We start from the raw sequence: 12611 nt of genomic DNA on the forward strand, positions 1-12611 counted from the left end.
ACAATCACAGTTGAGCCGTTATTGTCACAAAGATGGGCTAGAAGAAGATACAATCACCGCTAAACAACAGGAGACGAAGATAGAAACAACAACTGTGGATGTGCACATCAAGAGTGCATGTGTGAGGAGGTCAGAAGATACCTGCATTTGAATAACGAGTCTAAAGGAAAATAAAGACATCTTTATGGGTCTAAAATCCTGAGGAAAAATAGTCCAGTATCTCATAACAGTCGTAGCATCCATACAGCAACCACCTGTCTATGCATGCACAGTCAAATTAAGTATACTATAAACTAAAATTATGCTGCCTCCTAAGATACCCCAGTTTGGCCAAATTCCAAGGCAGCATCATATGTACAGTATCTTTCCCAGCAAAGGCAATCGCAGAATGGACCATGTTGAGCTTGTTGAAAAAGAAATCTGGAAAAAAATCTATAATCTATTCAATACTGTATTGAAAAAATAGTTTAAAATAATATAAAAACTGAATATTTTTGTGAATGCTGTAAACTTAGTGATATTACTCCTCAATTTACCTGAGGTTCAGTGTCTTAATCAAGGACAAAAAGGGGGTGGATCATAGCTCATTGATTGAGGGAATCAAACCAGCAAACTACTGGTTGCAAGCCCTAAGCCTTAACCACTACACCACAGACAGAGGGTGCCACAGAATGATGCTTCTATTGTGAGACAAAGAACAAGGGTGGGTATAGGCAAAGGACAACACTTTAGAGAATGTAGCATGGCCAAGTAAGGACTGAACATCAAACAAGACGAGGCAAAGAGTGAGTGTGTGTTATCAGCCTAATGACTTAAAGAACATGTCATTCTGAGGTAGACCGATATATCGGTTTTAACGATAGTTGCTTTTTGGAAATATCGTTGTCAACAAAAATCAATGGCGATTGCTGCCGATAGTTTTTTCATCATTGTGTCTGTTCAAAATAAGAGTCCCCGGTGTGTTTCAGGCTTGTATATACTTAAAAGTCCCACGTTATGCACCAAATATTTTTTCTGGTTGTTTTGGGGATTTGGGTTGAACAATAAACTGCATCTAGGATTTTACACATTTAGGACTCTTTGTTTGTGCCCATCATAGCAAGGAAAATACAAGAATGTTTTATAAATAAATTTAAAAACTATCAGCTGTTTAATCGGTTATCGGCCTATCCCACCACCTTAGTTATTGGTATCAGCAAAATCCATTATTGGTCGACCTCTAATGTCATTATCTGGCCTGGAAAAAACGCAACTCTCTCGCAAGCAAACCACGAAGAAAATCATTTACATGGACACTTTTGCCAGCAGCCATAATCACCCTGCAGCTCTAGACTGTTTGACCACTGAAGCTAAGCAGGGTTGAGTCTGGTCAGAACCTGGATCGGAGACCTCCTGGAAAACTCAGGTTGCTGCTAGAAGAGGTGTTCATGAGGCCATCACGGGGTGCTCACCCTGCAGTCTGTGTGGGCCCTAATACCCCAGTATATTGACGGGGACACTGTATTGTAAAAAGGCACCATCCTTCGGATGAGATGTTAAACCGAGGTCCTGACTCTCTGTGGTCATTACAAATTCCAGGGCATTTCTCATAAAAGTGCAGGGGTGTAACCCTGGTGTCCTGGCCAAATTCCCCCCATTGGCCCTTATCAATCATGGCCTCCTAATAATCCCCATCCATTAATTGGCTATATCACTCTACTCTATCCACCAATATCTGGTGTGTGGTGAGTGTACTGGTGCACTATGGCTGCCATCGCATCATCCAGGTGGATGCTGCACACTGGTGGTGGTTGAGGAGAGTCCCCTGATATAAAATGTAAAGTTTACTTATTTATTCTATTCATTTAAGTGGCTAATTGTTTTAAAGATTTTGTAATTTTTTAGATGTTAAAATTTTCTCGGATCCCAGTTTAACATTTACTGTTAATTATAGTAAGCCATATGTAGGTTGATTTCACCAAAAATTAAAAAGTGTAACACTCAAATGTAACACTCAAAACATTGCTCTGTAGGTTTGAGCTCGATACAGCAACACTGGCTCAACCAATGGTGTGAGTTTGGGGTGGAACTATTTGTTTGTACGATCAATAGATGATAGGGGGAGTTTTTTTTGGAATCTGTTTGAAAACAGTACGTGTTCATGTGATTGCACTTGGTGATGCCACAGATTTAATAAAACTATGTTAATGTCCTCAGACAGAGTTTTTCTTTTCTATGGCAACACTTATCATGGAAAAACGGCTTTGTTGTTGATAACAGCAAAATGTTTAACACTACATTAATTCATTAATTCCCATCTATCTGTTTTTGCAAACTGTTTTAGAACTAAACAATGCTCCAGGTATTAATGGCTAAATAAAATGACATATAAAAATATGTGTTCACTACCTTCAGCTGTTGAGGCTGCTGCCATATTGGTTCTTTTCACATGAAGTCATGACTGTCAAGCCGGCCCTTTCATAGAATTCCGAGTTTAGAACTTGTAATTACAAGTTCTACAAAGACATGAGCACATTTTACGAGTTGGAATCTCATTATTACGGTAATTCCGACATGATGTGATGGTTGCCAAGCAGCTGAGCAACTTTCTGTAGCACATTACATTAGAATGCACTGTCACAGGTGTGTATTTATAATCAAATCATCTATTTGTTATTACAGGGTTACTCTCTAATAATTATCAGGACTGTCGATTTACTGCTTTAATTTAGTATGATTTATTACACCAAAATAATGTGTTAATGCAATTAATCATGCCTCCTGAACCATAACTACATTCCAAAATGAAAGTAAGTATTTTCCTACCATCGGAGCAATTCAAGCTTGAAGTACATGTAAGTTTGTGTTTTTCTGAGGCGTGTCAGCAGGGGGCAGTCAGCACGCCTCAACAAACCTCACAAGCAGCACAGCCACAAAATGAGAGCCATTCAAAGGATGCGTTCTTGACAGCTGGGTTAAACACAACAAAATGCAGAGATCTCCAGATGCCATTTTCAATGTTTCAACTAGTTTCAACTTAACACAGCATCCTAAAAAAACTTTTATGACCCAAGAAATCAGTGAGATGCTCCCAAAGAGTCCGTCTGATGCACATGTACAAAAACTGATGATTGAATATAGTGCAGACGAACTGCAAGAAAGCGTCCTGAGAAAGGTTAGTGCTAAACCTAAGTGAGTAAGATAAGATATTGTTCCACATCATATGCAGAGGACATACAAACTAGGGCTGAAACGATTAGTCGACGTTATCGACAACGTCGACAATAAAAAATTGTCAAAGTTGTCAAATATTTGTTTGATCTCATATAACGTAACATGAGATCACATTAAACTCTAATGATGATGCACGAGAGCAGCACTGCAGTTCACGCATGTCTGAGGAGAGAAAGAAAACACATCGCACAGTCCAGATACACTCTAAACTTTCCAAACAGTTTCAGGAGAAGTAGATTGCAATGTATGAGGGAATTATAATGCAAAAATGCAAAATAAGTAAATGTAGACGCACTCTCGTTGTGGATTAAGTGAAGCTGGAACAAAACTTGCGTGTCGAGCGTCTTTAAAGGAAACACCCCGGCATTACATCTTTAATGCAGTTATATTTAATATGTTATAGCTTTATTAAAGTTCAAATAATAAGGAAGCAGGTCATATAAATAACTTCAAACTCTGAAACTGGCATTTCTCTGTGCGGTCAGCACCTCTTATGAGTTGCGTAAATGTCCCCATCTAAGGGGAAGAGATTGAAACTGAACCCGGCTGAGGCACACTCTGTCGCGGGGACGCTCATCCCTCGAGCATGCATGCTTAATGCAGCTAGATTATAACGGCAGGTTCACACATCCTCCGTGAGCGGGGCATGTGCGAGGTGTGAGTGGTGCGTTTTCATTTCAGTGCCCATATTAACAGATGACACCGTTTACAGTGCAAGCATGAGTGGCGAGGTGACACGTCCCAGAAGCGGCAGTGAGTGGATAGTTTTGACGTTGAGCCTATTTTTGCCGCGTGGCTCATGCTGAGCTCAGCGGCTCTGTGTGCAGTACAACACTAAAATAATCAGGAGACTATTGAAAAGACACAAAAGCAAATCAAAATTATTCAAACCAAACCTATAGTACACTACAATTTATATATCTGCATGCAAGTAAACTGAATAAAAAGAATTAATAAATTGCCGGACTTTTTGCCATTCTGTGTATATAGGTGTACAGTATAGACACAACATTAACCAATCACAACCAAGTGTGCTGATAAAGATAAAGTGCACATGACTGCCTGCTGCTGTCCTTGAAGCAGCAATAACCTCAGCTTATTATGACCTTAAAGAATACATTTGGCGTAGGACCCCATAGATAACTTTATATCCTGCGCAGAGGTGCTGCTGTTTCTCGTGGAAGAGATGCAGCCTATGTGAATGTCCGACGTGACCGCCCCGCTCATGCGCCGCTCACAGAGAATGTGTTAACCCGGCGTAAAGTGATGGCTCATGACTTATTGAATCATAATATATGTGTCACTGTGCATTTCTTATCCTGAAGAAAATTGGCAATATGCAGCTTTATTAATAAGAGAGAGTTTGTTTTTTTATGAGTTAAAGATGAATTGAAGTGAACAGAAAGGTGAGAGAGGGTAGTCTTAGCCCCATTATACACTGCAACAAAATACGTTTTTGTTTTGGCTTGTTTTCCAATATAAATATCTAAAACTCCTTGTAAAACAACATACATTTACTTCAGCAGATATACTGCAGAAGAAAAAACTGTTATCTGAGAATGTTGAATATAATATTAAAAATACAAATATTTGAAAATATCTAAAAATCCTTTAAAAAAAGATGCATTCACCTGAGAAGCAGCATATAAGATATTTAGACTCGCTTTTAGAGAATAGATCTTGAATATAAATATATTTGACAAAATACACTTGTATTTAAGATACATTCTCTTAAAGCGAGTCTAAATATCTTATGTTGCTTCTCACGTAAATATATCTTGTTTTAAGGATTGTTAGACAATGTTAAATGGAAAACAAGACAAAAACACTTGATAATAGGATTTTTGCAGTACATTTCTTTACTGAATTAAACTTAATAAAAAGTATTTTTCCCCTTTAATTCAGTGAATGTCATTTAGAAGTATTTTTAAAAGATGATTTTGTCATCTTTATTGTTAGTAAACACGTTTAATACTACCTTTTAAGTCAGGGTACAAGCTGAATAATCGGTTAAGAGCTAATGATTAATCGTTGTAATAATCGCCGAATAATCATTCTAATAATCGTTAGATTAATCGATTATCAAAATCATTAGTTGCAGCCCTAATACAAACATTATACACTTCATCATGCACTCATATCATACATCACACACACTGGAGTCTCTACAGTAATCTGAGCTCTCGAGCATCTGTAAATTGCTGCTATACTGGACACAAGATAAAACTGTGTGTGTGTGTGTGTGTGTGTGCGTGTGTGGTGACCTTGACTGAATACGAGCACTCAACACTCAAGACTCACAAAACACCCTCAGACTTTATCTAAATCAAACACACACACACACACACCCGAAACACCTTTTCTTCCACTAAATCACCCTCCGTCCTTTGGGGAGAAAGCGGGAAAATTGCTGGTCACACGAAGCTGTGAACCCTGGGAAAAGGCCTTCTTTTCCTTATGACACATGTAGGGGCTTTCTTGATTCAATTATATTCCAAACTTAAGGCACCCACTTCCTGCAGAAGGTTGAGGGATTTTACGACGCATATACTCCAGTAACGATATCCAAACTTTAGTCATTGATGATCAATTAAGTAATTTATTTTCCAAACAAAAATAGAGTTCAAAATACACAAATCACTTATGGACATTTGGTCAAAAAGCTGTATGCTCTCTTACCTTCACACACTTCCATTTCCTATCCCACTCCCCCTCATGTACCAGGATAATACCAAATAAAAGTCATCAATCCATAAATTAAAAATCTATAAATCGATCAATTTCAACAATTCAATTTAACAATTAATAACCAACTCAACATTAATATTTACACTGAATTTCGTTCAAACTTAAATGGCACCTTCAACAAACATTTATGCTTGCAATCTCAAAAATAACATTAAAGACTGTATCATATATGGGGAAAACCACAAAGGAACATCAATATAATTTTTTGGGGAGGAAATAAAAAACAGAAAAACAACTTATTCTCTCAAGTATAACGACTGTGGATGAATATTCAATAATTGACCAAAACTGAAAGAAGACCAAAAGGAACACATCTAACATGTTAACTCATTCCTTTTGACAACATAAAATTATTGTGCACTCTAGTGAATTCTGATGATTCCAAAGACACGTTACTCAAGCTATTCCGTTGGATGTTCTGGCAAGGTTTCTGATGATCTGAGATTAAATAATTAAAGATAACTGAGGGCAGGTGTCCAGCTCATTCAGTGAGTCCGTTTGACATGGTAACTAACGATCTGAGCTTGGAAGTGAACCGCTCTCGAGGGGGATAAAGACCCTCCCCAAAAACAAAAGTGATTCAGGTCTTCTGCCCCCCCCGGGAGAAAAATAGAAACAGATTCGAGTCATCAGCGACTAATTAAAGGGGACAAGAAATAACATGGCCACACTTGGGTTAGAGATGGACTGAAGACAGACAGACAGAGTGAGAGGATAGAGAGAGAGAGAGAGAGAGAGAGACCCACACACACACACACACACGCAGAGTAAAGGGACGTAACATGCCTGGACTCATTAGAAGGGAAGATCTCCAGGGGTTTCCAGGGACAGCAGGTGGAATACTTTATATTGTGAAAAATCAAATCAAGACATGAGGAAACAAGCCCTTCTAATCCATCAGATCATCTCAGAAATATCATACATTATTAATCACAACAGCATCTCCCAATACTACCTAAATCTGTAGAACACGGCATGTAATGTCTGTGCACAGCCAGTAGAAGTATCAGTAACTAACTTATACACGTTATGAGCACGTTTATTTGCATTTAGGGTTGATAAACAATGACATTTTTATTTCTGCAAAGCTCAAGGCAAACAGGCAGGCTTTAATTGGCCGCTGTTAAGACTGTATTGCATTCTAAAGCAGACATTTCTGAAACAAAAACACTTCTTTGTGGGTAAGACGATACAAATGTCTTAAACCATTGGATGAAAAACTATATCAGCCGTTAAATATTCATCCACAGACACACTCACACAGACAGCAGAGAGAGAGGAGAGATCAGTCAGGACTCACAATTAGTGTGAATACAAACCAAGGCTTTGAGTATTCAGTCTCTCCTGCTCACTCACTCTCTCTCACACATGCCAAAGCAGAACAACCAGTTAGACCATAGACACATAACTAACAGTGACAGATACACACCCACATTCATGACTGATTAAAAAATAGAGATAAACCGAAGGGAAGGAAAGAGACCTGTTGAGACGAGAAGAGATGAGAAAAGAAGACACAAGAAGACCAGAAGAGATGAGATGAGACATGATGAGAAGACAAGAAGAGAAGACGAGAAGAGACAACATGAGATGAGAAAAAAGATGAGAAGTGATGAGACGAGACGATAAAAATACACAAGCCGAGAAGAGATGAGACAAGATGAGATGAGACGATACAAGAAGAAAAGACGAGAAGAGACGAGACAAGATGAGAAGAGAAAAGAGACAAGGTGAAAAGAAAAGAGACGAGAAGACAAGAAGAGACAAGATGAGACTAGATGATGAGAAGAGATACAAATGAAGAGATGAGATGGGGTAGAAGAAAAGAAAAGAGAAGAGAGGAAAAGAGATGAGAAGACAAAAGACAAGATGAGAAAAAAGATAAGACATAAGATGAAATGAGACGAGAAAAATACACGAGAAGAGAAGAGACAAGAAAAGATGAGAAGAGACCAGACGATAAAAGAAAATAAGAGATGAGATGAGAAGAGACAAGAAAAAAGATGAGAAGAGAAAGATGAAATGAGATGAGAAAAATACTAGAGAAGAGATGAGACAGGGTGAAAAGAGAAGACGAGGAAGAGCAAAAAGATGAGACCAGAAGAAGAGATGATAAAAAACGTAAAGAAGAGATGACACAAGAAGAGATGAGACAAGACGAAAAGAGAAGACACAAGTAGATGAGAGGTGAGACAAGATGAGAAGACACAAGTAGACGAGATGAGAAGAGACCAGACAAGAAGAAAAGATACAAAATGAGATGAGATAAGTCCTATCACTCTGTCAGTCTGCGATTTTGTGTGGCAGGATCGTGACATCATTGTTCTGAGTCGGTCTTGTGTTCTGTCTTTGTGAGTGCACAGCTTCGGTCGTAGTTTCCCTGCCGTGCGCTCTTTGGTTGGTCTTGTTTCATGTCCGGAGCATGGTGTCTGGATCCTGACTTCCCTGTCTCGGCTGCTGTCTGTATCGGGATCCGGACACTCATGCTCCATGTTCTGTCTGTTATTGCCGTGGGTGCATTGTGCTTATGTCATCTTGGCGGCATGCACTCACATCAATTGTTTATGTCTGTCTCTCGTGACCACAGACTCGCTACGTGTTGCGCTCGTGTTGCACTGCGCACCCGGGTCGCAAGCTGTCTTCACGTTGTGCCAAGGTTCGGTCACTTCGGTCTGAGGTATCGGGTTTGTGTGTGGCCAAACTCTCGCACAGGTGTCCTGTCTCGTTTTGTCGCCAGTTGCATGCATCGTGTGGCGTTTGCCTCGCGATGTACACTCAGGCTTTGTCTAGTGAGAGAATGCATGGCATTGCTTTGTTTGTATGAAAAATCATACTAGAACATTTGATGAGTATTACAGAAGAACAAGAGAAGAAAACCTCCACAGAACTTCTAATTCAATTAAATTTCAATTCAGTTCTTCTACATTGCCACAAGTCACTCCTCACACAGAGTCAGGCTCTCTCTTTGGAGGATATGCACCTTTAAACAAAACTAACACCACCTGTGACCGAAACATGGAGACCCATCAGGATTCTCTTAAAAGAAGTACTTATGTCTTATGCAGTTTTGCTTCTCAAGTAAATGTTTCTTGCTATAAGGATGTTTTTACTGGAAAACAAGACAAAAATACTAATTAAGTGTGCTCAGATAAACACATCTTGGTTAGTCACATGACATGGAGTATACGTTATAGAAATAAAACCTACACAATGCCTTTTGATTAGGTGAATCATTTGCATACCTGATATTCATTGGGCCAGAAGGTGCTGACGGCGAGCTCCGCCTTCATCCAGCCCTTGCCTGTGCAGGAAGTGACGTTCCAGATGGGGTTGGACAATGGCCCCTTATTGACCTTCACCAGGATATTGAGCGTTCCCGGGCTGGAGCCGTCTGGACAATACAGAAGATAGTTAAAGTCGATGCAGTGTGTGTCGTTTTCCTTCATCACAGGCAGCTGCAGACGAGCCTTTTCTCCGTAATCATGTTGAGAGGTGTCCACCATCATGTACGAGCCTGGTGGAGAATGGAGAGAGGAATGCATACGTGAGGAAAAACTCTTTTGGAAAAACCTGAAACCATGTCTTTAGAATAACACTATGTGGGCTTCGTCAAACCAACATAAAAATTGCCTGAGAAAACACACTATTGGAGAAACTGTTCCAGGCAATCGGGCCAAGTCAGACAGGGCCATACAGGATCTGGTTCCAGTTCTTTAAGCATGTGATTGCACAGAGGAAAACAACTTCAAATCCCAAATGCTCAGAGCATGGACATCAGGCGGTGGAGAGGACAGACTTCAGCACCATTTGTCCAAATGAACATAAATCTGTTCATCCATCTCTCCACAGCCAGCAGGAGAGAGATGACTGGCTCTCTCTATGCGGATCTGCCTCTCCCTGATACTTTCCACTGTCTCGCTTTTATCATCCAACCTTCTTTCACTCTCTAAAAAATAAGCAACATAAAACTGACCCCATTTTCTGTATTAATAAATGTCACTTGTGCACGGTTTATCAGTGCATGATGTCCACCCCCAAAACATTTTGTGCTTTTAATATCTTTCCAAATGTAACCACTATCTGACTCGGCAATGATTTTTCTGCCCAAGCAGGTGGGAAAAAAATTTTAATCAATAAAATCAACATCTACTTTTAATGCACCATCCCACATTATTACCTATTGAATATTCTGTTTTTGTTTGAAATATTATATCTGTATAATGTATAATGTTTTGACCATATGTTTGACAGTATGGTGTACAGTAAATAACCAAATTTCATTATTTATGAAAACAGTGCAGTTTTAATTTGTCAGGAAATTAAAAAGGACCAATTCAGGGTGATGCATTGTAAAGTCCAGCTTCTAAGCTTTAAAATGACACCCATTTTGTGTTGGCCAAGTGAGTAGTTATTAATTAATTCGATTTTTTTTTTGTTGCACGAAGCATCAGGAATGCCAAAATATTTATTATTATTTAAGCAACCAACGATCAAGAAGAAGTGGACTGTTCACACTAATGTCCTCTATAGCACCCCTTGTGGCAACGTTGAGAATGCAACAAACCATTTTGGAACACAACAATGCACTATATCGAGCTTGCGTAGCTAGAAGTGTCTGCGTTCACAAACTTGTGTCGAGTGTGTTTCAGCCTTAAATAATCGTCAAAAGTGTCCGTTTTTCATAGAGGTCTACTCCTGTTGCATCAATCTATCAATTTGTGTGTTTTTGGTAGCAGTTGAGACATGCATTGGTGAATCAGAATGTTTAAACTGGTCAATAGGCCTACGACAACTGATCCTAATGAGCTTTAAGCAGTCAGAATGAGACACATTCAAAAGAACTAGGAGTTGTTGCCCTCTTTAAGAACATCAGTTTTTCTCCATCTCACACCATCTTCATCTCTTCAGCTATCTTTCTAAAGGTGAGTGTGACAAGGAGGAGGGCGTGGCCGAGCCACGGCCAGTGCTGAGTCAGCTGATCAGCGGGAGAGTGAGATAAAGGGGAGCCGGAGACGCCAGTTCGAGAGAGAGACACACGCAGCCACTGTATGTGTGTGCACCTTTGTATTATGTTGGTTTAAGTTGATTTATGTAATTAAAGTTATGTTGACGGTTCTGCCAGTTCCCACCTCCTCCTTGCCCATCCTTTACCCGTTACATTGGTGACGAAACCCAGGGAGGAGGAGGGATGCGCTGTCATGGAGTCAACAACAAAATTGTAAAAGGTATGTTTCGTGCAAAAACAACACCGCACATCAGCAAAAGAACACCATACCCACGATTGTGGTCACAGCATCATGCCTTGGGGCTGCTTTTCTTCAGCTGGAACTGGGGCTTTAGTGAAGGTGGAGGGAATCATGAATAGCTCCATTACCAGTAAATTTTGGCACAGAACCTTCTGACATCTGCTAGAAAGCTGAAAATTAAGAGATCTTTCACCTTTCAGCATGACAATGGTCCAAATCACACATCCAAATCAACAAAAGAATGGCTTCAGCAAAAAAAAAAGATGAATGTTTTGGAATGGCCCAGCCAAAGCCCAGACCTGAATACTATAGAAAATCTGTGGGGGGACCTGAAGAGGGCCATACACGGGAGATGCCCTCGCAATTTGACAGATCTGGAACGTTTTTGCAAAGAGGAGTGGGAAAATATTCCCAAGTGAAGATATGCCAAGCTAATAGACTTTTATCCAAACAGACTGAGTGCTGTAATAAAATCAAAGGTATTAGTTCAGGTATGTGCACACTTATGCAGTTAGGTCATTCAGAGTTATTTTTTTTATTTATTTATAATTTTTTTTTTAAATGTGTCACTTTGGTTTTCAGTGGCATTGCATAGGTTGTAATTTTTACATTAAAGGTGCAAAAAGTCTGATATGATTTATCTTAAAAAAAATTACATCACAAAAACCTGCTGTTTTAACAGTGGTGTGTAGACTTTTTATATCCACTGTGTGTGTGTGTGTGTGTGTGTGTGTGTATATATATATATATATATATATATATATATAGCTTGTCACATCATACCCAAAAAGACTTAAGGCTGTAATTGCTGCCAAAGGTGATTCAACTAAGAGTTAAGGGTCTGAATACTTCTGTCAATGTGATATTTCAGTTTTTTCTTTTTGTAATACATTTGCAAAGTTATCAAAAATCTGTTTTTTTCTTTGTCATTATGGGGTATGGAGTGTATATTTATTTTTAAGCATTTTAGCATAAGGCTGCAACATTTCAAAATGTGAAAATAAATGAAGGGGTCTGAATACTTTCTGAATGCACTGTATACAGCCTACTATTTAAAAAAAAAATATGTATATATGTGAGACAGTATGCTGTATACAACGATAAACATTTCAGTGGTATGCTACATTGATGTCACATGACCTTGACACACTGCAGGAGTGCCGCCCAGTTATATCTTGGAAATAAAAAAATATATATATATTTTTTTATTCAATTTTGTGTTAAATAGTGGCAAAGTAAAATAAAATAATTCACAGCTGATATCACCTCTGGTTCATTCGTCACCTCTCAAGTCGAATGCATTGTATTGTGAAATACAGTGCCTAACAACGCTTACTGCAGAAATAGTGTTGCATGTTAGTATGCTATTACAAACACATTCAGTTTTCCTGTGCAAACAGGAAG

At 39.1% G+C, this 12611-nt stretch overlaps 1 protein-coding gene across 6 annotated transcripts in view; it reads right to left on the reverse strand.

Annotated features, from left to right (window-relative positions):
* LOC127415775 (receptor-type tyrosine-protein phosphatase kappa-like) overlaps window positions 1-12611 on the reverse strand; it is a 300986-nt gene that overhangs the window by 189844 nt on the left and 98531 nt on the right. For all 6 annotated transcript variants that reach the window (XM_051654679.1, XM_051654680.1, XM_051654681.1 and 3 more), the window contains one exon: window positions 9204-9475. In XM_051654679.1, coding sequence (XP_051510639.1) covers window positions 9204-9475 — 272 coding nt within the window. The remainder of the gene's footprint in view (window positions 1-9203; window positions 9476-12611) is intronic.

Source organism: Myxocyprinus asiaticus, chromosome 25, assembly GCF_019703515.2.
Source record: "Myxocyprinus asiaticus isolate MX2 ecotype Aquarium Trade chromosome 25, UBuf_Myxa_2, whole genome shotgun sequence".
Classification (NCBI taxonomy): domain Eukaryota; kingdom Metazoa; phylum Chordata; class Actinopteri; order Cypriniformes; family Catostomidae; genus Myxocyprinus; species Myxocyprinus asiaticus.